The 27,907-nt window shown below is 39.2% G+C and overlaps 1 protein-coding gene and 1 long non-coding RNA gene across 2 annotated transcripts in view; one reads left to right on the top strand and one right to left on the bottom strand.

Annotated features, from left to right (window-relative positions):
* The window catches only part of LOC133552531 (uncharacterized), a 73,921-nt gene that overhangs the window by 38,978 nt on the left and 7,036 nt on the right, over nucleotides 1-27,907 (bottom strand). The gene's annotated exons all lie outside the window — the stretch shown is intronic.
* Nucleotides 142-27,785, top strand: LOC133552530 (cell adhesion molecule Dscam2-like). Its single transcript, XM_061899760.1, has 14 exons — nucleotides 142-304; nucleotides 365-703; nucleotides 5,818-5,946; nucleotides 6,020-6,187; nucleotides 6,262-6,332; nucleotides 10,071-10,317; nucleotides 11,733-11,816; nucleotides 15,821-15,895; nucleotides 15,983-16,111; nucleotides 16,196-16,360; nucleotides 19,986-20,038; nucleotides 20,154-20,262; nucleotides 20,334-20,364; nucleotides 22,010-27,785. The coding sequence occupies exons 1-14, from the start codon at nucleotides 253-255 to the stop codon at nucleotides 22,065-22,067; spliced, it is 1,710 nt and encodes a 569-aa protein (XP_061755744.1). The 5' UTR covers nucleotides 142-252; the 3' UTR covers nucleotides 22,068-27,785.

Genomic DNA, 27,907 nt, shown 5'->3' with positions numbered 1-27,907 from the left:
CATTAGCTCCAAAGTTTGCTCTTTGTCGATTCATCAAAAATGGAAACTGCTTGGCACTTGGAGGAGAAGGAACCAAAACCACAGAAAAGGAAGCGGACCTTTTTGCACATCCCACCTCGGCCTGCAGAAATGTTTGTGTGAGCAAATCAAGGACGGCGTCATGTGATTCGGAAACTTTTCAACGCTGAAAACCCGCTTGTGGTCTAATTGAGCGTCCGGCAGCAGGTGGATGAAGTCCTATGTGAAGTGCATATGACAATGACTTCTTTTGTCAGCTTGGGTTGCAGCCTCTGCCTTCTTCTAGGTAAAACTTTTTTCCCTGGCATTTGTTTGTGATACTAAAGCATATTTTCTGGCTTTTCAGGTTGCAGCTTCTCAGCGGGCCTGGAGGTCAAAGTGGGGTCGGATGTTACCCTAACGTGCGTCTACAACTCTGGGTACTATGGCAAGCTGTCAACGTGCTGGGGACGAGGGCCGATCCCGAACAGAGGCTGTGCAAATCAACTCATCCAGACCGATGGAACGACGGTGACCAGCAGACTATCTGAGCGTTACCTGCTTATGGGTAATATCGGCGAGGGCGACGTGTCGCTGACCATCAGACAGGTTGAAGAGAGAGACACCGGGACGTACGGCTGCCGTGTGGAAGTCCCAGGCTGGTTCAACGATCGCAAACATCAGATCACCCTGACGGTGGTACCAGGTGAGGACACTTCAAAATGCTGAGGTTCTACAGTTTTTGCTGTCGTATTCAAAATGTAAGTTGGGCTTCCACTAAGAGGCGTCAAAAAGACATAAGGGGTGGTGCAGTGTTTCCGGAAAAGCAGAGAAAATCTATTTTTCCAGACCTGCTAAACCAGGGGTAGGGAACCTATGGCTCTAGAGCCAGATGTGGCTCTTTTGATGACTGCATCTGGCTCTCAGGTAAATCTGAGCTGACATTGCTTAACACGATAAATAATGAATAATTCCACTTGTAATCAGTGTTAAAAATAACGTTCAAAATATAAAACATTGTTATCCATTTTTATGTTCAAGAAGTTGGTAAGAAGTCATTTATTTATTATTGGTTAGTGTGGTTCTTCAGAGCCTGTTTCAGGGTTACAATATTGTTTTATTTTTCAATAAGTCTCTCAGTTGCTTTCCAGCAATTGTCTTTTTCTCTTTTGTTCTCGCTCGCGCTCTGGTTTCTATCCCCAAGCCCGTCTCTCCTCTTGGCTGCTGCTTATGACATAGCGACAGGTGATCAGATAAAAAAAGGCCCAGGTGGGCCTTCTACGCACCGGTCGCTGATTTCGAGGCCGGTACCGGCAACACCCCGCTTTGCTGCAGGCCCACAGGCCACGCCCCCTCCACAGTTAGCATCAGAATAACAATGTTATTACAAAGAATAAGGGACCTCTCTAGAAATGTTGGTCTTTCCTAAAAATGCATGCGTTTTGTTGTGTTCAGTGTTAAAAAATATATTATATGGCTCTTACGGAAATACATTTTAAAATATTTGGCTTCTTGGCTCTCTCAGCCAAAAAGGTTCCCGACCCCTGTGCTAAACTAACTTCAGTTGTGTCAGAGTCAAAATTTCAAAGTCAAAACAGTTTACGGATCTTATCAAGGATTGTGGTCATGGTTTTCGGTTTGTTTCTGTGTACATTGTTGTTCTTTTTAACATCCCAGAATATCATATCCCAATAATCCACCATTACCAATTTTTTTTAAATCAATTACCGTATTTCCTTGAATTACCGCCAGAGTGCTAATTATTTTAAAACCTCTTCTCACTCCGGCGCTTACCAAAGGCATGCGGTAAATTTAGGCCTGCGCTTATAAATATGAGTGTGATGTAAGGATACCATCATGAAAAGCACATTTAATTAAAAAAAACGTTGTTATGGTCATACCTTTACTTATAAATGAAGTCCATGCGCAGCTCCTTCTGATCAAAAGCATCGATAACTTGTTTGTAGAAGTCTTCCTTATCTTTCTTCAGTTTTAAAAGTCTCTCTGTCTTGATGGAGATCTTCCTTTATTACCTCCTGCTTCCATTGAAAGTCCAGTTTAGAACACTGTTTTATTTCAGATATGTAATCCTCCATGTTAAAAGTGCAAGCGAGAGGAAAAAATAAACTCTTGCTGCTTTTTGTCACTTCTTCTGCAGCAGAGTAGTCGCAAGAAGGATCACTAGCGCCCTCTACCAGCAGGAGGCGGGAGTCATTTAATGATTCCTATTTGACACACGCAGCTACGGTATATTAATAAATCATAGCTGCTTACTGTTCTTTTTAGCATATTCAATAGCTTGGACCTTAAATCCTACTGAATAGCTCTTAATCTTCTTCCCTTTATGCGATTTCAAATTATTGAAATCAGCCTCCTCCATTTTGAAAATGATGACAGGTGATGTGTCACTCGTGACGTGACGAGTTTGACCCGGTGGAAATTCTAGGCATATGCTAATTATTTTGCGAAAGAGTTCGACCCGGCGGAAATTCTAGACATGAGCTAATAAAAATAATATTTTGCGAAACGAGTTCGACCCGGCGTTAATCCTGAGCCGGCAATAATGCTAAGCATGCGCTAATTATTTTGCGAAAGGAGTTTGACCCAGCAGTAATTCTAGGCAGGTGCATACTATATACCCGGCGGCAATTCAAGGAAATTCGGTATGTCTTATATAGTTACAGAGCTGCCAACATTTGGTGTTTGATCTTGTTTCACGCACTTTTGTTGAAGCTTGATACTTTGCAATGACTTTAGTAATGTTTGGGGTAAGGTTCTGTACAGTTGATACTCTCAGGATGATTTGTTGCAGTTGTTCATCTATTGGGGATGCGGCTCTTACAACAACTCATGATCCGATTTGATTCAAATTCTTGGGGTTTAGAATCGAATCTCTATTCAACACGATTTTTGATTAAAACCAATTCTTGCCATTTGGTATTAAATAGTAATAAAACCTTTTTAAAAGGTTCTGTGCAGTTCACACTCTCAGGATGGATTGTTGCAGGTGTTTAGAATTGAATATCTAACCCAGGGGTAGGGAACCTATGGCTCTAGAGCCAGATGTGGCTCTTTTGATGACTGGATCTGGCTCTCAGATAAATCTTAGCTGACATTGCTTAATTTCGCTGGTAATCACAGTGCTAAAAATAACGTGCAAAAATATAAAACATTCTCATGCATTTAAATCCATCCATCCGTTTTCTACCGCACCTGTTCAAGAAGTCGGAATTAATGGTAAGAAGTATTTTATGTCACAATGGGGTCGCAGCTTGCTGCAGGGTCGTTCTCCCAGGAAGGCAGACGTTTTAGGTAAAAACATGATTTAATTTAAACTAAAAAAAGATACAAACAAAAATCGCTCACAGTGGAGGCACAACTTGGGCTAAGGAACAAAGCTAACGCATAAACAGACTATGAACATAAATCAAACAAAACTTACTTGGCATGAAGCACGAAACTATGGCAAGGCATGAAAGCAAGAAAAGATCACATTGACGCCAGGGCGACTGACTGGCAAAGACGAGCTTAAATACTGCCTCTGATTAGTGTTCGGGAAGCAGGTGAGCGGGCATTTTGTCCACCAGAGACAGGTGGACAAAATGAGTAACCAAGGAAACAAGACAAGGGAGTGGAAAAAAAAGGAACTTAAAGAGTCCAAAGGACAAACAGCACATGGCCAAACAAAAACATGATCAACAGACATGACATTTGATTTATTATTGGTTAGCTTCAGAATAACAATGTTATCCAAAAGAATAAGAGACTTATTCTACTCTAAAAATGTTGGTCTTACTTAAAAATGCACAAATTTAGTTGTATTCAGTGTTAAATAATATGATATGGCTCTCACGGAAATACATTTTGAAATATTTGGCTTTCATGGCTCTGTCAGCCAAAAAGGTCCCCGACCCCTGCTCTAACCCATTGCTATCAGGAGCTCAGTGATTTCCAGCATGGAACTGTCATAGGATGCCACCTGTGCAACGAATCCAGTCGTGAAATTTACTCGCTCATAAATATAATATAATGCTCCAGGATGCCAAAAATTTTTGGACAATTCCATGCTCCAAACCTTGCGGGAACAGTTTGGAGCGGGGCCCCTTCCTCTCCCAACATAACTGTGCACCAATGAACAAAGCAAGGTCCACAAAGACACGGATGAAAGAGTCTGGTGTGGATGAACTTGACTGGCCTGCACAGAGTCCTGACATGAACCCGATAGAACGCCTTTGGGATGAATTAGAACGGAGACTGAGAGCCAGGCCTAGTCGACCAATATCAGTGTGCGCTTTTGAAAGAATGATAGAAAATTCCTATAAAACACAACCTTCTGTATGATCAGTGCCAGAGCTTGGTCCGCATTGCCGGCAGTAAGTCGAACACATTTCCAGTGAGGGTTGGACTCCGCCAAGGCTGTCCTTTGTCACCCATTCTGTTCATAACTTTTATGGACAGAATTTCTAGGCGCAGTCAAGGCTTTGAGGGGTTCCGGTTTGGTGGCCGCGGGATTAAGTCTCTGCTTTTTGCAGATGATGTGGTCCTGATGGCTTCATCTGACCGGGATCTTCAGCTCTCACTGGATCGGTTTGCAGCCGAGTGTGAAGCGACCGGAATGAGAATCAGCACCTCCAAATCCGAGTCCATGGTTCTCTCCCGGAAAAGGGTGGAGTGTCATCTCCGGGTTGGGGAGGAGACCCTGCCCCAAGTGGAGGAGTTCAAGTACCTAGGAGTCTTGTTCACGAGTGAGGGAAGAGTGGATGGTGAGATGGACAGGCGGCGTCTTCAGTAATGCGGACGCTGTATCGATCCGTTGTGGTGAAGAAGGAGCTGAGCCGGAAGGCAAAGCTCTCAATTTACCGGTCGATCTACGTTCCCATCCTCACCTATGGTCATGAGCTTTGGGTCATGACCGAAAGGATAAGATCACGGGTACAAGCGGCCGAAATGAGTTTCCTCCGCCGGGTGGCGGGGCTCTCCCTTAGACCCGCTCGACATCCATTGCTTTCGGTCCCCTAGAGGGGGGGGGGGTTGCCCACATCTGAGGTCCTCTCCAAGGTTTCTCATAGTCAGCATTGTCACTGGCGTCCCACTGGATGTGAATTCTCCCTGCCCACTGGGTGTGAGTTTTCCTTGCCCTTTTGTGGGTTCTTCCGAGGATGTTGTAGTCGTAATGATTTGTGCAGTCCTTTGAGACATTTGTGATTTGGGGCTATATAAATAAACATTGATTAATTGAGATAGGGTGAGAAGCTCAAAGTAAAGCCACTGCTCCTCCACATCGAGAGGAGCCAGATAGGTGGTTCGGGCATCTGGTCAGGATGCCACCCGAACGCCTTCCGAGGGAGGTGTTTCGGGCACGTCCAACTGGTAGGAGGCCACGGGGAAGACCCAGGACACGTTGGGAAGACTATGTCTCCCCCGGCTGGCCTGGGAACGCCCCGGGATCCCCCGGGAAGAGCTAGACGAAGTGGCTGGGGAGAGGGAAGTCTGGGTTTCCCTGCTTAGGCTGCTACCCCCGTGACCTGACCTCGGATAAGCGGAAGAAGATGGATGGATGGGACACAACCTTGTAGACAGCATTCCCAGAAGAGTTGAAACTGGAATAGCTGCTGACATCATGTTGGAACCTTTGGGTCAGGAATGGGACGGGATATGTGACTCAAGGCAGGTGACCAAATACTTTGGCAATATAGTATATTTGCTGTGAGGAAACAGTAGTAAGCACTTCTTCTAGAATGCAGCCACGTCTCTATGTGATCAGGCTGCAGGCTTCCATGCGACTCCTCTGTTTACTAAATTGCATTTCTACGTCTGTAGCGCGCCCTGATGCTCTCATGGTGGAAATGCAGGAGGTGGGGAAAAGGAGTCTCACTGTCAGCTGGTCTCAGGTGTTTGACGGGGGAAGGCCCATCACGTCATACAGGATCGACATCAAGCGCCAAGATGGTAATGCTGACACATGCAATATTTTTTTGGGGAAAGGGACTTTTCTTATCCCGTGCTCGGGTGTGCCGCACAGATCCGTGGGATTCTGCGGTGACGACCGAGGTGTCCAATCCAAACTTGACACGGGTCTCTCTGGTGGACCTACACCCTGCTAGAAACTACAACCTCTGCATGTATGCCGTTAACATTTTAGGCATGAGTGAGCCCAGTAACGTTCTTAAAGTCACCACCAAAGAAGCAGGTAGTAAAAAAGAACATTTATATAGTCATACGTTTGCTGAGCGTTTTTCTTTTTTTGTTGTTGTTCCTGTTTAGCACCGGACGGTCCACCCTTGGACATGCAACTCCTTGCTCTCTCATCTACAAGCATTAGAGTCGCTTGGAAGGTAAAGTGACACTTTTCACCAACCTTTGAACATTATAAACCCCTGAGGATCAACTTTGCAAAGTAGGCTTTTATTCCAAAAAATAAAATACATTCCACATACGGACTAAACACATTTGGTATAATTACATGCAATAAAAAACCTAATTATTGCATGGATTTGGTTAAAACCCGGCGTTTTTATTAGGTTTTTTACTTTTTAAAGATGGGGAGTAACATATCTAGAACCTACAAATCCCCTTAAGTAATTTGGTTTTGAATTTGTTAAAAAAAAAAAAAAAAGTTACAAAAAAGTGACAACAAATTCAATATATAGTGGCTAGAATGTGAATTTCAATAATCATATATAATGCCATTGGCTATAATCATATATATTTACATGTCGAATGTTGAATAATATGTTTTTATAATTTTTTTTAAATTTATTTCATTAAATAAAAAATGTTTTAATTTAATTAATTTAAATTTAATGTTGTATTCGTATTTGATTTATTTATTTTATTTTGGACATATCAAACCAAAAATTATAATAAAAATAAAAATATATAAAAATAAAAAAAAAATCTTACAAAAAAGTGACAACAAATTCAATATATAGTGGCTAGAATGTGAATTTCAATAATCATATATAATGCCATTGGCTATAATCATATATATTTACATGTCGAATGTTGATCAATATGTTTTTATAATTTTTTTTAAATTTATTTCATTAAATAAAAAATGTTTTAATTTAATTAATTTAAATTTAATGTTGTATTTGTATTTGATTTATTTATTTTATTTTGGACATATCAAAACAAAAATTATAATTAAAAAAAAAAATATATAAAAAAAATAAAAATAAATAAATCTTACAAAAAAGTGACAACAAATTCAATATATAGTGGCTAGAATGTGAATTTCAATAATCATATATTATGCCATTGGCTATAATCATATATATTTACATGTCAAATGTTGATCAATATGTTTTTATCATTTTTTTTAATTAATTTAATGAAATACTTTTTTTTAAAAATGAAATTAAATAAAAAATAATGTTGAATTTGTATTTTATTTATGTATTTGTTTTATTTTGGACACATCAAACCAAAAATCATAATTTGAAAAAAATAAAATAAAATAAAAAATTAAAATCTTACAAAAAAGTGACAACAGATTTGATATATAGTAGCAAGAATGTGAATTTAGATAATCATATATTATGCCATTGGCTACAATCATATATGTTTACATGTCAAATGTTGAAAAATATGTTTTTATATATTTTTTATTAATTTAATCAAAGAAAAAATGTTTTAAATTAAAATAAATTAAATTTAATGTTGTATTTGTATTTTATTTATTTTTCTATTTTATTTTGGACACATCAAACCAAAAAATCATCATTTGTAAAAAAAATATATAAATACAAATCTTACAAAAAAGTGACAACAAATCCAATATATAGTGGCTAGAATGTGAATTTCAATAATCATATATTATGCCATTGGCTATAATCATATATTTATAAGTCAAATGTTGAATAATATGTTTTTATAATTTAAAAAAAATAAATTTAATAAAAAAAAAATGTTTTGATTAAATTAAATCTAATGTTGTACTTGTATTTTATTTATTTATTTTCTTTTGGACACATCAAACCAAAAATCATCATTTGTAAAAAAAAAAAAAAAAATCTTACAAAAACTGACAAAAAATTCAATATAAAGGGGCGAGAAAGTGAATTTCAATAATCTTATTTTATGCCATTGGCTATAATCATATATATTAACATTTCAAATGTTGAATACTATGTTTTTATAAAAAAAATTAAAATTAATTTAATAAATTAAAAATATAAAAATAATAATTTAATGTTTTATTTGTATTTGTACTTTATTAATTTATTTTATTTTGGTCACATAAAAAAACTACAGTCCCACAAAAAAATAGCATCTCCAATGCAAAATCATAATTTGTAAAAAATAACAAAAAAACAAACGAAAAAACTCCAACCCAAAACTAATATTTAAAAAAAATGTTTTAAAAGAAAAATTAATTTTTACCTTTTTAGCATGACCTGATGCACTAATGGTAAGAAAACAGGAGGTGGAGGAAATAAGTCTCACTATTCACTGGTCTTTTGTTTTATTTAAAAATATGATAACACTTTAGTATGGGAAACATATTGTAAATAACAAATACTTAATTTGGACACTAGGGTTAGGGTTACTAATAAACAAGTACTCTGAGGTTATTGAGGGAAGACTCTTTTGTTGTATAATAAGGCCATGCAGAATAAGGCATTAATAAGTACTTAATAATGACTAATTAAGTGCCAATGTTACTAAATTGCATGTTAATAAGCAACTAATAAATGGTCAATATGTTCCCCATACTAAAGTGTTACCAAAAATATTTATACATTTAATAATTTTAGACTTTTATTCCCAGCAGGCACAATACATTGATGCAACGTTGATTATACGTACATGTCCTTTAAAACTGACTTTGACACAACGTCAAATTGAGACAACTTTGATGTCCAACGTTGGATCCACGTTGTTGGTTGGGAAATGACCACATTTCAAAGATCAAGTCAACGTCACAACCTGACATTGAATAAACGTCGTCATAAAGCATGTTGTTTCAACGTTGTATTTGTGTTATAGAATTTTGGTAGGGAAATGACCAAAATGCAATGGGCAAATCAACACTGATGCAACATTGATTAAAAGTTGTCAAAAAGCATGTTGTTCCAACGTTACTCGACATCAGGACCTCATTCAACAACTTCTCAACGTTCTTTTATTGTCTTGTGCCTGCTGGGTTAGATTTACTTATTTTTCACCAAACAATTGGAATAGTTATTTATTTAATTATATATATATTTTAAGTTTTTTATTTGTTTATTGGGTGGTTAGTAAAAACATAATTAAGAAACATAACTTGTGTTTTTCTTTATATTTTTTGTGTAAAAGCACATATTGACTTTTGCTGTTTTCTTCCTCACAACTGTAATTATTTTGTTTAGAATAGGTATTTATTTAATTATATATATTTTTAAAGTTTTTTTATTTGTTTACTGGGTGGTTAGTAAAAACATAATTAAGAAACACAACTTATGTTTTTTTTACATTTTTTGTGTAAAAGCACATATTGAGTTTTTCTGTTTTCTTACTCACACTTGTAATTACTTTGTTTATTTTAAAGTTTTTATTTAAGAAATAGAAATAGGGTATTCGTAAGAGCATTTTTCTTCCTTTCTTTTAATGGAATAATCTTTAGTTTAGTGTTAAAACCTCTTAAGGCCCAAGCTGTTTGTTTACATGCTATTTTTTTATTTTTCTCTGCTATTCTGGCTTATTGGATCCTAATTAGAGTAAAAACTAAGAATCATCTTTTGATATGATGTACCTACTCCATAAGTACACAAACGTGTACTTCATGTTTAGTGACATGCTAATTCTTATTTTTACACTTTTTTTTTCAAAATTCCATTGTATGTTATACTCTTCTGACACCACCAGATGGAAGTATAAGTGTCCACATAAGTGGCCATAAGACCCCAACTCAGGAGTTTACACCATTTTGGAAATAAGAGCTAAAAGGTGCTGTCCACGCACGTGGCCACTAAGCCTTTAGAGGTTTTAACGCAGTAAAGTGTCACATTTTCTGGAATAAGTCCTAAACGTGTCCTATATTCAACCCTATGAAGAGTTGAAAGTGCTAATAATGATAATTTTGTGTTTAGCCTCCGAGCACTGATCTGAGAAATGGGGTTCTGCAAAGTTACAGCATCAGCTACAGAGAGTACGACCCTGTGAGCAGACAATTAAAACGGTGGCAAAACCAACGTGTCAGGGCCACACGGGAACAGGAGACCCTCATCCTGACTGGACTGAAGCCTTCCACCAAGTACGGGGTGATCATACAGGCTTTGACCAACGCGGGAATTGGACCTGCCTCAACTCTACCCTTCGTCTCGACGCTAGATGAGGGTGACTTATCATAGAACTTCTTTCAGGGAAAGTGGATATAATTGGTGCTGTGCAAAAGTTTTATGATTTTAGCAATGACCATATATCATTATTTGTGAATTGGAATATAGCTCGCCAACTCATTCACATATAAAAAGTATATAGAGTACAGGCCAAAAGTTTGGACACACCTTCTCATTTCAATGCGTTTTCTTTATTTTCATGACTATTTACATTGTAGATTGTCACTGAAGGCATCAAAACTATGGCACCTGTGAAGTGAAAACCACTTTAGGTGACTAATGCTTGAACCTCATGAAGAGAATGCCAAGATTATGCAACGCAGTAATCAGAGCAAAGGGTGGCTATTTTGAAGAAACTGGAATATAAAACATGTTTTCGGTTATTTCACCTTTTTTTGTTAAGCAAAGAACTCCACATGTGTTCATTCATAGTTTTGATGCCTTCAGTGACAATCTACAATGTAAATAGTGTCATGATAGCTTGCTTTGGGATTTGTTCTCCCGGGATGCAAACGGACTACTCTGGACCAGGCGTGAAGGTATGAACATGATTTAATTATCCGACTCAAAAAAGGAACAAACAATCTACGGCGTGGAAAAAACACAAAACTGTGGCATGAAACAAACAACATAAACTATGGCTTGGAACAAACAAGACATACTGTGGCATGAAAATGAGCAGCATGAATGAACTATGGCATGAACAGAGCAGCGTGAACTAATCATGAAAGGAGCATGAACTCCATCCATCCATTTTCTACCGCTTATTCCCTTTTGGGGTCGCTGGCGCCTATCTCAGCTACGATCGGGCGGAAGGCGGGGTACACGCTGGACAAGTCGCCACCTCATCGCAGGGCCAACACTATGGCATGAAAACTAGCAATGTCGCGAGACCGACTGGCAAGGGCGGTCTAAATAGTCTCATGATTACAACCAGGTGAGCGCCCAAACACCAGCGGCAGGGAAATATCATAAATCACCATGGCAACCAAAACAAACAAGAGTGCACCAAAAAACAGGACCTAATGGAGTTCAAAACAACAGAAAATAACAAAAACATAATCCAGACTACCGAACATGACTAATAGTCATGAAAATAAAGAAAACACATTGAATGACAAGGTGTGTCCAAACTTTTTTGCCTGTACTGTATATTTGTCCAATCAAATATACATGAAAGAGCCATGACTCTAACCGTAAGGTATGGAAATAACAAATTAAAATATATCAATGTAAAATTGCAAAAGAACTGCTTCTCTAAAACCTAAATGGAAAAAAATACTCATACTTGTCAAAAATACTCATACTTGTCATTGCTAAAGTCACTTTTTTTTTGCACAGGACTTTATGATTTGAACAAATTACCTCACGATTGATAATTCTATGTTTTATATATATTTTTTTTTTATTCAGTTGTCCAAACTTCAACTCAGGCAACAATCAACACACCCTTTACTGTCATATGGAGCATTGAAGATACCACCAGGTTTATCCAAGGTAACAAAGTCAGGGACACAAAATATTATTTTTATTAGCGCATGTCTAGAATTTCCGCAGGGTCAAACTCGTCACGTCACTTGTGACATTTCACCTATCATCATTTTCAAAATGGAGGAGGCTAAATTCAACCATTTGAAATCGCATAAAGGGAAGAAGATTAAGAGCTATTCAGTAGAATTAATGGTCCAAGCTATCGAATATGCTAAAAAGAACAGTAAGCACCTATGTTTTATTAATATACCGTAGCTGCGTGTGTCAAATATGAGTCATTAAATGACTCCCGCCTCCTGGTGGTAGAGGGCGCTAATGATCCTTCTTGCGACTACTCGGCTGCAGAAGAAGTGACAACAAGCAGCAAGAGTGAGCAGCGATCGTTTAATTTTTCCTCTCGCTTGCACTTTTAACATGGAGGATTACATATCTAAAATAAAACAGTTTTGTAAACTGGACTTTCAATCAAAGCAGGAGGTAATAAAGGAAGATCTCCATCAAGACAGAGAGACTTTTAAAACTGAAGAAAGATAAGGAAGACTTCTATAAACAAGTTATCGATGCTTTTGATCAGAAGAGCTGGCATGGACTTCATTTATAAGTAAAAGTAAGACCATAATAACGTTTTTTTTTTAATTAAATGTGCTTTTCATGATGGTATCCTTACATCACACTCAAATTTATAAGCGCAGGCCTAAATTTACCGCATGCCTTTGGTAAGCGCCGGAGTGAGAAGAGGTTTTAAATTAAATAGTGCCCGGCGGGAATTCAAGGATATACGGTAAATCATAACCATAATAACATGTTAAAAAAGGAAAATTGAAGCCCAAAGCTTGTCAAATACATTTATCTTCCTTTCACTATAATTGTATCACCGACTGGCTAACATAGACGGAAATAAAAGTCATAAACATAAGTGTAAAAAACCCACAATACTGTATTATACTAGCACATTTCCTGGAAACTATGGATGCGGAGCCATATTTTGTACATTCTATTTATTTTGTCAGAGTTACAGGAGCGCTCTCCTATTATTAAGGACCATCTGCAAAACATTGAGTCTCTCTGACAAAGGATTAACAAAAGAGGACCTAAAATGGAACCTTGAGGAACACCACTACAAAAACTACCGAAGTTGAACAAATGACTACTGACTGCAGCTGAAGTAAACAAGCTAGAGCAGGGTTGCCCATTACGTCGATCGCGAGCTACCAGTAGACCTAAAAATGAGTGATCATCAATCTTCACCAAGACGTCACTTAAATGACATTCACGGTACCGGAGGGTCTTGTGAGATGACGCTGGCTGCTGCAAGATCATTATTTTGAAAATATGACCGAGAGGAAGGCGAGAAACACTTTTTATTTCAACAGACTCTCGCGCCGTACCTTCCGTCAAAACTCTAAAGGCCAACTGCACATTTCCTATCTTCACAATAAAAGCCCTGCTTCATGCTGCCTGCGCTAACTAAATACAGAGTCTCGGAAAACTGGCGTGCTCAAGCGATCCCTCAGAAAGCTGGCGTGCACATCACTTGTGCACGCCAGCTTTCCGAGACTCTTATTTTGTTAGCGCAGGCAGCATGAAGCAGGGCTTTTATTGTGAAGATAGGAAATGTGCAGTCGGCCTTTAGAGTTTTGACGGAAGGGACGGCGCGAAAGTCTGTTGAAATAAAAAGTGTTTCTCGCCTTCCCCTCTGTCATGTTTTCATAATAATGAACTGGCAGCAGCCAGCGTCATCTCACAAGACCCTCGGGTGCCGTGAATGTCAATCAAGCAAGCTACGGAATTTGCCGCCAATGTTTTTCTTGTAAAGTGTATGGAAGCTGGATGAATTAGATGCCAAAAAACCAACCACTTCCATGTGGTATTGTACAGAAAGGACAACTTTTTTCTCCTCCATTTGAAAATGTGGGCGTTATCATCATTACTGTCTGATTCCAATCAATGCAAGTCATCAGAATCAGGTAATACACCAACTTATATTCTTGTCTTTGTGAAAGAAAGACATCTATATGTGTTACACATGCTTGTATTATCATTAAACACATTTAACTTGTTTACAAAAATGTCTCTTTCATAAATAAATAAATATAAATGATATATATAAATGAGGTAGATCCCCTCGAGTTGGTCAATTGAAAAGTAGCTCGCCTGCAGAAAAAGTGTAGGCATCCCTGAGCTAGAGCAACACCTTAGTTACACAAATAATAGTATGAAAAAAAAAAAAAATGCCACTGCCAAAAAAGGAAAGGACTCAAAGGGCGGCCCTGACGACCGCCTCAGATGGTCAAGAATGGACGCCAGTGTTCTATGTTTGCAAGCAAGGTAAAAATGTCAATGCACGGATTTGCCGACACGTTTATAGTTGTCTAAGTTCCTCTATACCAGTGATGTAAAATGTGTTTTCATTGAGGGCCGCATCGCAGTTATGGTTGCACTCAGAGGGCCGATTTTAACAATGAGTAATATATGAATATACATGTGTGTACATATAATATATTAACAATATATATTTTTGCATTAGCTGCAAAAATATATTGACATTTTACTTTAAAAACTGGCAGCTGAGTTACCAGAATTTTACAGTAAAAGCAGTGTTTTTTTTGTGTTGTTTTTTTTTACAGCATGTACAAAAAATTTAATAAATGGAATGAAAAAACAATACCACTGTTTTAGCGGTAAAATTCAAGCAACAGAACTGCCATTGTTTTTAACATAAAATCTTGTTATTTTAATGTTTTTCTGCTTGTTTTTTAAAGTTTTAGTGTCTTACTGTGTATGGAATAAAACAGTAGCAAAGTTTATTTTACGGTAAAAAATTCAGTCGGCGGAATTTAACCCTAAAATCTATTGTCAATTTTACAGTCTACAATTTGATTGCTCATTTGTTTTGAAATCATAAGTCAAGCAGATATTTGAGTACCGTATCTATCATTATTTTAATACATTTTTTTTAATACATGATAATTTCATATTTAGATTTTGATAAAATTGGATTTTAAAATATATGCAATTGCATGCAGTACATACTTTTTAATGTCAAAAGGGAAGGAACACATATATTTAGTTAGAAAAGATTAAGCATTTTATTAACACATAATTTCCAGGCTTTCGCGGGCCACATAAAATAATGTAGCGGGCCCGATTTGGCCCCCGGGCATTGCGTTTGACACCTGTGCTCTATACATCAGGAGCACTTATGTCAGAGTTATTTGTTGTTGACGAACCCCAAGATGCAGAGACGGAGGCAGCCATAGAATATGAAAACATGATTTAATTAAAACTAAACAAAAACAAACAAAAAGCACGCACGTGAGCGGAATAACAAACTAAGGGAGCTAGCACTGGAAGCTAGAAAACAAAAAGGAACTTTAGCATGGAAGCTAGTGGATAGCAAACAGAAAAATTGGAAATAACTAATGCTAACAGAAACAGCTTACCGCTACGACGACCAGGACAAAATGTAGCACGACAGGTAGTAGCTGTAACAAAACGACTTGACAGGTAGCACGACAAGAGTGACATGTGGCAACGACAATACAATGATCCAGCAACTGACACAAGACAAAGCAGGTACAAATAGGAGCAGGCTGATTGGCAACAGGTGTGGCCAAGTGCCAATCAGCCGCAGCTGAGAAGGAACACAGCGCTCAGAGAACAAGACAGGAAACTGACAAAATAAGAGCATTAGACAGGAACTAAAGACAGGAGATACTAAACACAGAGGAAACAGACAAATGCAGAGGAAAAAACTAAAACAGGCAAACTGTCAGGGGAAAGCCTGACAAATTAAGTATTTTAGGAATTTTCTGCAAAATATTTTGCCACCCAAGTTTTGGACTGAATTCAGGGGCCACCAGTTGAATAACCCTGTACTAGCAAATCATTTTTGCAAATGTAATATGGAAAATGATTGAAAAAACATTTTCTATTGTGCCTTAATACAATTAGTTCAATTTCCCATCAATAGTATTCTATCTAATATTTCACTTCTTTTGCATCCAAAGATCACACGACTTCCGTGACAGATTTGGTTCATGGCAGCACAACCTGGCAACAAAGCTCTACAAGTTTCTCTTCAGGTACAGAGGATAAACAATTCATAATGATCCAGGATACACTGTTGTTCCAAACTATTTTTTACACCGTGAACATCTCTTTTGTGGCAGAGTCCCCAGATCCTCCTGTTGTTGAGTTAAAAGAGGTCCAAGACAATGCGGTTTCTCTTTCCTGGACTGCTGGGTTTGAAGGAGGCGCCCCCATTACCGGATATTTTCTTGAGTATAAAGCAGTGAATGGTAAAGGACGGTCGGTGGAACGATTCAAACCAAGCTAATTGTTTAATCAACACAACAATGTACTGTTCCCCCCAACAACTACAGGCTCATGGGACTTTAAAAAGACAGTAGTAGACTTCAGCTCCAACCAGACAGAGGCCACCATCATCGAGATAAATCCCTCCATGTACAACATCCGCATGTTTGCCACAAACAGTCACGGCACCAGTAAAGCCAGCAATATCCTCACCTTCACAACTGGAGAGAAAGGTGAGTGTGTCATTTTGTACATAAAAACACATTTTCACAGGAATGACGCACAGGGAAGTGGGGAAGAAAAAGGCAGAAACAGCCCAAATTGTGAAAAATGCCAAAAATGATCAAAATTACCTCCCAGGGTTTGAGTTCCATAAGTCCTGGGAAGAGCAAAAATGAACAAGATGTCAAAAATACACTCAGGAATGACGCAAAGGGAAGCGGGGAAGAAAAAGACAAAAACAGCCCACAATGTGAAAAATGCTAAACTACTTACCTGGTTTTGAGTTTGATAATTCCCGGGAAGAGCCAAAATGACCAAAATGTCAAAAGTGCACCCAGGAATGACACAAAGGGAAGCTGTGAAGAAAAAGGCAATAACAGCCCAAAATGTCAAAAATGCTGAAAATGTTGAAAATTACTTACCAGGTTTGAGTTCCATAAATCCTGGGAAGAGCCAAAATGACCAAAATGTCAAAAGATACAGCCAGGAATGACGCACAGGGAAATGAAAAAGAAAAAGGCAAAAACATGCCAAATTGTGAAAAATGCTGAAAATCATCAAAAATACCTCCCCGAGTTTGAGTTCCATAAGTACCGGGAAGAGCAAAAATGACCAAGATGTCAAAAATACACTCATGAATGACGCAAAGGGAACCGGGGAAGAAAAAGACAAAAACAGCCCAAAATGTGAAAAATGCTAAAAATGATCAAAAATACCTACCCGGTTTTGGGTTCCATAATTATCGGGAAGAGCCAAAATGACCAAAATCTCAAAAATACACCCAGGAATGACACAAAGGGAACCTGGGAAGAAAAGGGCAAAAACCGCCCAAAACGTCAGAAATGCTGAAAATGACCAACCCGTTCTATATATCCTGAGAAGAGCAAAGATGGCCAATATGTCAAAAATACAGCCAGGAATGACGCACTGGGAAGTGATGAAGAAAAAGGCAAAAACATGCCAAATTGTGAAAAATGCTGAAAATGATCAATAATACCTCCCCGGGATTGAGTTCCATAAGTCCCGGGAAGAGAAAAAATTACCAAAATGTCAAAAATACACCCAGGAATGACACAAAAGAAAGCGGGGAAGAAAAAGACACAAAAAGCCCAAAACGTCAAAAAGGCTGTTTGAGTTCCATAAATCCTGGGAAGAAAAAATGTCAAAAATACAGCCAGGAATGACGCACTGGGAAGTGAAGAAGAAAAAGTCTAAAACATGCCAAATTGTGAAAAATGCTGAAAATTATCAAAAATACCCCCCCGGGTTTGAGTTCCATAAGTCCCGGGAAGAGAAAAAAAATGACAAAAATGTCAAAAATACACCCAGGAATGGCACAAAGGGAAGCGGGGAAGAAAAAGACACAAAAAGCCCAAAACGTCAAAAATGCTGAAAATGCTGAAAATGACTACCCGGGTTTGAGTTCCATAAATCTTAGGAATAGCCAAAATCTCAAAAATACAGCCAGGAATGATGCACAGGGAAGTGGGGAAGAGAAAAGCCAAAAACATGCCAAATTGTGAAAAATGCTGAAAATTATCAAAACTACCTCCCTGGGTTTGAGTTCCAAAAGTCCTGGGAAGAGAAAAAATGACCAAAATGTCAAAAATACACCCAGGAATGACACAAAGGGAAGCGGGGAAGAAAAAGACACAAAAAGCCCAAAACTTCAAAAATGCTGAAATTTACCTACCGGGTTTGAGTTCCATAAATCCTGGGAAAAGCCAAAATGACCGAAATGTCAAAAATACACCCAGAAATGACACACAGGAAAGTGGGAAAGAAAAAGGCAAAAACAGCCCAAAACGTCAAAAATGCTGAAAATGATGAAAAACACCTCACACTTCTCACCCTCTCTCTAAGGGAGATGCCGGCCACCCTTCTGAGGAAACTCATTTCGGCCGCTTGTATCCAAGATCTCATTCTTCTGGTCATGACCCACATTTCATGACCATAGGTGAGAGTAGGAATGTAGATAGCTCGGTAGACCGAGAGTTTTGCCTTCTGGCTCAGCTCTCGTTTGTCACAACAGTGCGGCAGAGAGACTGCAATAGTGCCCCAGCTGCTCCGCTTCTCCGGCTGATTTCCTTCTCCATCTTTCCCCTCACTCGTGAACAAGACCCTGAGATACTTAAACTCATCCACCTGGGACAGAGTCTCGTTCTCGACCTGGACTGTACAAACTATCGGTTTCGTGCTGAGATCCATGGCCTCAGATTTGAAAATGCCGATCCTCATTCCAGCCGCTGAACACTCAACTGCAATCCGTAAACGTTTGGGAACTGAGACCAATTTTTGAAGCTTTTCAGGTGGAATTCTTTCCCTTTTTTGCTTGATGTACAGCTTAATCAATCAATCAATCAATGTTTATTTATATAGCCCCAAATCACTAATGTCTCAAAGGACTGCACAAATCATTACGACATCCTCGGAAGAACCCACAAAAGGGCAAGGAAAACTCACACCCAGTGGGCAGGGAGAATTCACATCCAGTGGGACGCCAGTGACAATGCTGACTATGAGAAACCTTGGAGAGGACCTCAGATGTGGGCAACCCCCCCCTAGGGGACCGAAAGCAATGGATGTCGAGCGGGTCTAACATGATACTGTGAAAGTTCAATCCATAGTGGCTCCAACACAGCCGCGAGAGTTCAGTTCAAAGCGGATCCAAGACAGCAGCGAGAGTCCCGTCCACAGGAAACCATCCCAAGCGGAGGCGGATCAGCAGCGTAGAGATGTCCCCAAACGATACAGAGACGAGCGGTCCATCCTGGGTCTCGACTCTGGACAGCCAGTACTTCATTCATGGTCATCGGACCGGACCCCCTCCACAAGGGAGGCGGGGACATAGGAGAAAAAAGAAAAGAAGCGGCAGATCAACTGGTCTAAAAAGGAGGTCTATTTAAAGGCTAGAGTATACAGATGAGTTTTAAGGTGAGACTTAAATGCTTCTACTGAGGTAGCATCTCGAACTGTTACCGGGAGGGCATTCCAGAGTACTGGAGCCCGAAATGAAAACGCTCTATAGCCCAGCAGACTTTTTTTGGGCTCTTGGAATCACTAATAAGCTGGAGTCTTTTGAACGCAGATTTCTTGCCGGGACATATGGTACAATACAATCGGCAAGATAGGATGGAGCTAGACCGTGTAGTATTTTATACGTAAGTAGTAAAACCTTAAAGTCACATCTTAAGTGCACAGGAAGCCAGTACAGGCGTAATGTGATCAAACTTAAGTTGTTCAAGAGTCCGAGGTCTCCGTTGTCGTATTTTACGCTAGATAATGCGCCACACTTATTCAGTGGGAGGCAGGTCTGGACTGCAGGCAGGCCAGTCTAGTACCCGCACTCTTTCACTACAAAGCCACGCTGTTGGAACACGTGCAGAATACGGCTTTGCATTGTCTTGCTGAAAAAAGCTGTGCCGTGTGTTTTATGTTTGTGTTGCACGATTGTGCCAAGTAAAATTCCTAGTTTGTGAACCCGTTCTCAAACAATGGCAATAAAAACTCTTCTCATTCCGATACAATTGTGACTTTGCCTTTGTTTCCTCAAAAAACATGACTTTATCCATGCTACATTACTACTAGTAGTATATTTTGGCTGTAATACTACTACTCATCATTGTCTTTGCACAGGTCCCCAAAAGGGTGCCGTCGCTACGGCCACATCGATTGACACTCAGGCTGCAGTAAGTAGGAACCAATGTGAAGTACTATTGCTACTAGCAAGGTTGTTTTTTTTAATGATCCTGCCCACGAGAGGAGGACAACAACAAAAAGATGTTCTGTGGTGTCCCCTGCAAGACAAGCACGGTGGATGAGGCTCCAAGTGGTCGCCTCGTTGCCATCGTTGTTCCAGTTGTGCTGCTGATGCTGTTCATCGTCGCCATAGTAACTGTGTGGCAACTAAGACGTAAGTACGCCGAGTTACAGAGCGCCGCTTCGGTTTGATAAATTAATCCTCCATCGCTTGTCCCTACGCAGGGCTCAAGGGGAAGAAGGGCAACCTCAACATGTGAGTGTCTACAAACCCCGTTTCCATCTGAGTTGGGAAATTGTGTTAGATGTAAATATAAACAGAATACAATGATTTGCAAATCCTTTTCAACCCATATTCAGTTGACTGCACTACAAAGACAAGATATTTGATGTTCAAACTCATAAACTTTATTTTTTTTTGCAAATAATAATTAACTTAGAATTTCTTGGTTGCAACACATGCCAAAGTAGTTGGGGAAGGGCATGTTCACCACTGTGTTACATCACCTTTTCTTTTAACAACACTCAATAAACGTTTGGGAACTGAGGAAACTAATTGTTGAAGCTTTGAAAGTGGAATTCTTTCCCATTCTTGTTTTATGTAGAGCTTCAGTCCTTCAACAGTCAGGGGTCTCCGCTGTCGTATTTTACGCTTCATAATGCGCCACACATTTTTGATGGGAGACAGGTCTGGACTGCAGGCGGGCCAGGAAAGTAGCCGCACTCTTTTACTACGAAGCCACGCTGTTGTAACAAGTGGATTGGCATTGTCTTGCTGAAATAAGCAGGGGCATCCATGATAACATTGCTTGGATGACAACATATGTTGCTCCAAAACCTGTTTGGACCTTTCAGCATTAATGGTGCCTTCACAGATGTGTAAGTTACCCATGCCTTGGGCACTGATACACCCCCATACCATCACACATGCTGGCTTTCGAACTTTGCACCTATAACAATCCAGATGGTTATTTCCCTCTTTGTTCCGGAGGACACCACGTCCACAGTTTCCAAATATAATTTGAAATGTGGACTCGTCAGACCACAGAACACTTTTCCACTTTGCATCAGTCCATCATAGATGATCTCGGGCCCAGCGAAGCCGGTGGTGTTTCTGGGAATTGTTGATAAATGGGTTTTGCTTCGCATAGTAGAGTTTTAACTTGCACTTACAGATGTAGCAACCAACTGTAGTTACTGACAGTGGTTTTATCAAGTGTTCCTGAGCCCATGTGGTGATATCCTTTACACACTGATGTCGTTTTTCTGATGCAGTACAACCTGAGGGATCAAAGGTCTGTAATATCATCACTTATGTGCAGTGGTTTCTCCAGATTCTCTGAACCTTTTGATGATTTTACGGACCGCAGATGGTAAAATACCTAAATTCCTTGCAATAGGTCGTTGAGAAATGTTGTTCTAAAACTGTTCGACAATTTGCTTACAAAGTGGTGACCCTCGCCCCATCCTTGTTTGTGAATTACTTAGCATTTCATGGAAGCTGCTTTTATAGCCAATCATGGCACCCACCTGTTCCCAATTAGCCTGCACACCTGTGGGATGTTCCAAATAAGTGTTTGATGAGCATTCCTCAACTTTATCACTATTTATTGCCACCTTTCCCAACTTCTTTGTCACGTGTTGCTGGTATCAAATTCTAAAGTTAATGATTATTTGCAAACAAAAAAATGTTTATCAGTTTGAACATCAAATATGTTGTCTTTGTAGCATATTCAACTGAATATGGGTTGAAAATGATTTGCAAATCGTTGTATTCTGTTTATATTTACATCTAACACAAATCCCAACTCAAATGGAAACGGGGTTTGTAAATTTGTTCTATTCTGTATTTTCTTCCCTCAACACATGCTTACTGGGTCAAATGCTCTCTCCTTCTGCAGGTGGCTGAGCAATGGAGCGATACTTTACAGAAGCTCTGACTCCACGCAGGAGCTGTGAGGTCCTGTATCTTTACGGGACAATAAAAAGCATTAAAAAAAGTAACGTACTAAACTAAGATCCAGTTTGACAGCTAAAAACGATAAAAAGCCCACAGGTCTGACATGACTTTACACCCATCCATCCATCCATTTTCTACCGCTTATTCCCTTTCGGGGTCGCGGGGAGCGCTGGCGCCTATCTCAGCTACAATCGGGCGGAAGGCAGGGTACACCCTGGACAAGTCGCCACCTCATCGCAGGGCCAACACAGATAGACAGACAACATTCACACACTAGGGCCAATTTTAGTGTTGCCAATCAACCTATCCCCAGGTGCATGTCTTTGGAAGTGGGAGGAAGCCGGAGTACCCGGAGGGAACCCACGCATTCACGGGGAGAACATGCAAACTCCACACAGAAAGATCCCGAGCCTGGATTTGAACCCAGGACTGCAGGAACTTTGTATTGTGAGGCAGACGCACTAACCCCTCTGCCACCGTGAAGCCCTGACACCACGTCCACAGTTTCCAAATATAATTTGAAATGTGGACTCGTCAGACTTCAGAACACTTTTCCACTTTGCATCAGTCCATCATGGATGATCTCGGGCCCAGCGTAGCCGGCGGTGTTTCTGGGTATTGTTGATAAATGGGTTTTGCTTTGCATAGTAGAGTTTTAACTTGCACTTACAGATGTAGCGACCAACTGTAGTTACTGACAGTGGTTTTATGAAGTGTTCCTGAGCCCATGTGGTGATATCCTTTACACACTGATGTCGTTTTTCTGATGCAGTACAACCTGAGGGATCAAAGGTCTGTAATATCATCGCTTATGTGCAGTGGTTTCTCCAGATTCTCTGAACCTTTTGATGATTTTACGGACCGCAGATGGTAAAATACCTAAATTCCTTGCAATAGCTCGTTGAGAAATGTTGTTCTAAAACTGTTCGACAATTTGCTTACAAAGTGGTGACCCTCACCCCATCCTTGTTTGTGAATTACTTAGCATTTCATGGAAGCTGTTTTTATAGCCAATCACGGCACCCACCTGTTCCCAATTAGCCTGCACACCTGTGGGATGTTCCAAATAAGTGTTTGATGAGCATTCCTCAACTTTATCACTATTTATTGCCACCTTTCCCAACTTCTTTGTCACGTGTTGCTGGTATCAAATTCTAAAGTTAATGATTATTTGCAAACAAAAAAATGTTTATCAGTTTGAACATCAAATATGTTGTCTTTGTAGCATATTCAACTGAATATGGGTTGAAAATGATTTGCAAATCGTTGTATTCTGTTTATATTTACATCTAACACAAATCCCAACTCAAATGGAAACGGGGTTTGTAAATTTGTTCTATTCTGTATTTTCTTCCCTCAACACATGCTGACTGGGTCAAATGCTCTCTCCTTCTGCAGGTGGCTGAGCAATGGAGCGATACTTTACAGAAGCTCTGACTCCACGCAGGAGCTGTGAGGTCCTGTATCTTTACGGGACAATAAAAAGCATTTAAAAAAGTAACGTACTAAACTAAGATCCAGTTTGACAGCTAAAAACGATAAAAAGCCCACAGGTCTGACATGACTTTACACTCATGTCCTTATACAAAACCCCAAACCAGTGAAGTTGGAATGTTCTATAAATCGTAAATAAAAACTGAATACAATGATTTGCAAACCCATTTCAACTTCAATTGAATAGACTGCAAAGTCAAGATACTTAACAATCGAACTGGTAAACTTTGTTATTTTTTGCAAATATTAGCTCATTTGGAATTTGATGCCTGAAACATGTTTCAAACAAGCTGGCACAAGTGGCAAAAAAGACTGAGAAAGTTGAGGAATGCTCATCAAACGCTTATTGGGAGCATCCCACAGGTGAGCAGGTTAATTGGGAACAGGTGGGTGCCTTGATTGGCTATAAAAGCAGCTTCCGTGAAATTCTGAGTCATTAACAAACACGGATGGGGCGAGAGTCACCGCTTTGTGAACAAATGCATGAGCAAATTGTCGAACAGTTTACGAACATTTCTCAACGAACTGATGTAAGGAATGTCGGGATTTCACCATCTGTGAATTGTGAATTATATTTATATAGCGCTTTTCTCTAGTGACTAAAAGTGCTTTACATAGTGAAACCCAATATCTAAGTTACATTTAAACCAGTGTGGGTGGCACTGGGAGCACGTGGGTTAAGTGTCTTGCCCAAGGACACAACGGCAGTGACTAGGATGGCGGAAGCGGGAATCGAACCTGCAACCCTCAAGTTGCTGGCACGGCCACTCTACCAACCGAGCTATACCACCTACGGTCTGCAATATCAAAAAGTTAAGAGAAATTGAAGACATCACTGCACGTAAGTGGCAAGGCATCAAAAAGTGACATCAGTGTGTAAAGCATACCACCATTTGGGCTCAGGAACACTTCAGAAAACCACTCTCAGTAACTACAGTCCGTCGCTACCTCTGTAAGTGCAAGTTAAAACTCTACTATGCAAATTCGAAAGCCATTTATCAACAACACCCAGACACGTCACCGGCTTCGCTGGGCCCGGGCTCATCTAAGATGGACTGATGCAAAGTGGAAAACTGTTCTTTGGTCTGACGAGTCCACATTTCAAATGGTTTTTGGAAACTGTGGATGTCACGTCCTCCAGATCAAAGAGGAAAAGTTTGAACATTAAATATCTCGTCTTTGAAGTCTATTCATAAGTTGAAAAGGATTTGCAAATCATTGTATTCTGTTTTTATTCACGATTTACACAATGCGCCAACTTCACTGGTTTTGGGTTTTGAATATTTAGGTCCTGAAGTATTTGGACAATGATAGTGTTTACTACTTGCCATTTAATCCACCAACACAGTAGAAATATATAGAAACTAGGGCTGTCAGATTTAACTCGATTAGTCATAGAAATATATCATATTAATCATGTACATACACAGATTAAGCCCACAATTTATTTAAACCGCACGTGTGTTTTTACGTGTGTGGTTACTTCGGGAGGGGGAGTGGGTTGTCACAGTCAGTGATCAGGTCAGTGCATGCGTCGATGAGTGAAGAGACCGTGGCAAATTTCACTCCAAAATACCATACTCTACCATACCTGCTTTATTTATATAGACCTTTACACATTGACTGGGCTTGATAATATCCAATGGGTACAATGTTCAATTAAAGCTGCAAGCAGCGTTGGTCGGGTCCGCCTTTGGCTGCTGCCGCCGCTACTCAAGCCCTGGTCTAAGTCAGATCAACATAGAGGTTTTTGTTTCATGTCTCTACGACATTCCTAACAGAAGTTACATGCAGTTTTGTCTGGGTTTTTTCATAGGGGGTGCTAGAGCACAAATTAGATTTTTAGGGTTTGGTTTTTTTTTAGATGGCAATTTTCGCCAGTCCTGATGTGTGTGTAAAATTTGGTGAGTTTTGAAGCATGTTAAGGGGGTCAAATTACAGATCGTTTTTTGTGGATGTTGTTGATAAATGGCTTTCGCTTTGCATAGTAGAGCTTTAACTTGCACTTTGAAGCATTTTAAGGGGGTCAAATTACAGCTCAAAGAGGCAAAAAATACATTTTTTAGGAAACTTTGAGCAGGGGTTCTTTGAAGGCGCGTGAAATCCAAACCGAAGCAGTAATCAAAACTTTGTTCTATACTTTTAATCAGAAGGGTTCAATCCCTCACCTGTGCGAGTTTGAAGCCGAAACGACAAACGCACTCGGAGGAGTTTACGTTTGAAAAAGGTGACGGGTTTTTACAAAACTTTTATTTTGAAGGGGTAATTTTTAACTTCCTGTTGATTTTTGCCGAAGGATGTCAATTATCTAAATGTAGGTCTAAGTGAGACCTACATAGAAGTTTTTGTTTCATGTCTTTCCGGCATTCCTACTGGAAGTTACAAGCAATTTTGTTTGTGTTTTCTTCCTAGGAGCAGTTTTTGCTATGTTTTATTCAAAAATTGGGCTAGAGCGCAATTTTGAGTATTGGGATTTGGTTTTTTCATTAGATCGCAATTTTCGCCAGTCCTGATGTGTGTGCCAAATTTGGTGAGTTTTGAAGAATTTCAAGGGGGTCAAATTACAGCTCAAAGAGGCAAAAATAGCATTTTTTGCAAAAATTTTGCTTTGAATGGGTTTTTGCTCAATTTTTGTTGATTTTTGCCCTAGAAGGTACAATTAGGAAATCTAGGTCTAAGTCAGCCCTATATAGAGGTTTTTGTTTCATGTCTCTACGACATTCCTAACGGAAGTTACAAGCAGTCTGGTTTTTTTTTTCCTAGGGGGCGCTAGCGCGCAATTTTTATTTTTCTGGTTTGGCTGCCTAATAAGTTGGGAAGGCATGCCAGACCGATGTGTGTGTCAAATTTGGTGAGTTTTGAAGCATGTTAAGGGGGTCAAATTACAGCGCATAGGTGCGGAATAAAGAAAGAAAGAAAGAATAATAAAACGCACCAGTTTCAATAGGGTCCTTGGCCCATGGCAAAGGACTCCACCCTAATAAACAATCTGTCCATTAAAGTAAAACATTTAAAAATTCTTAAATTATTATATTTTATCTGTATTTTTATTGGAGCAGTAAAAAAATAAGTTAACTTACGCTAGATGTAATCAAATAACAAAAAAATATCGTATTCAGTACAGGCCAAAAGTTTGGACACACCTTCTCATTCAATGGGTTTTCTTTATTTTGCATTGTAGATTGTCACTGAAGGCATCAAAACTATGAATGAACACATGTATTTTGAAGAAACTACAATATAAAAGATGTTTTATATTCTAGTTTCTTCAAAATAGAAACTAGAATATAAAACATGTTTTCACAAAAAAAGTGAAACCTCGTTTTATATTCTAGTTTCTTCAAAATAGTGTCAAACATGGACTTGGATTTGTATTGCTTCTTCCACGCAAAGGAAGATTGGCACGAGCCAGACGAGAGTGTGAGTACATATTTAATTAATTTAACACTATAATTCAAAAACAGAAAAACAAAGGACGCGCACATGGGCGGAGAACAAACTAGACTATACTCAAACAAAAACATCACAATGGCATTACTATATACAAACGAACAGAAGATACTAGATGTGGCACAAAACAAACCAAAAACTTAAATGGTATAGACTGAATAACAAAGAGCGTGGCAAGGCATAAAGGTAGATGAGGGGACAGGTAGGTTTGTGGTCATGAGGGTAGGTAGAGTTCAAAGTGTACAGAAACAGAATGGCTTTAAATAGTGACTATGATGATGATTAGTAACAGGTGTGAGGGTTGAGGACAGGGGCGTGACTTGAGACCAGGTGGAAATTAATGAGTAACTATAGAAACAAAACCAACCAGGAAGTGCAAAACTCAAGAACGAAATGTCCAAAAAAGCAGAACATAACATGACCAAAACAAACCACAGGCATGAAAAATAAAAACTAGAATCTAAAATATGTTTCCACTTTTGAAAACAAATGATAAATGTATGCATTATCCTGTTATATCTCACATTCTATATTGTCTTTTGGAAGGAGGTTGTCATAAACGTTACTTAATTCATAAAATAAATACAAAAGAAAAAAAAATGTTTATGCATATGTAAATGTATTCAGTAATAAACATTAATTCACTTTCTTCTTTCCTTCAAGGATCTAAATTTTACCGCTGCCGGTATTTTTTTTTTACAGTTTTAATGTAATATTTTCAGAATGTGTTTGTTCTATATTTGGCCAAATAAAACAATCTGAAGTTGTCTTTATTTTTTCGTTTAATGCCATGATTTTAATAGAGGGCTTCACGGTGGCAGAGGGGTTAGTGCGTCTGCCTCACAATACAAAGGTCCTGCAGTCCTGGGTTCAAATCCAGGCTCGGGATCTTTCT

This window comes from Nerophis ophidion, linkage group LG05 (assembly GCF_033978795.1).
Source record: "Nerophis ophidion isolate RoL-2023_Sa linkage group LG05, RoL_Noph_v1.0, whole genome shotgun sequence".
NCBI lineage: Eukaryota > Metazoa > Chordata > Actinopteri > Syngnathiformes > Syngnathidae > Nerophis > Nerophis ophidion.
This window is presented reverse-complemented; position numbering and strand designations above follow the sequence as displayed.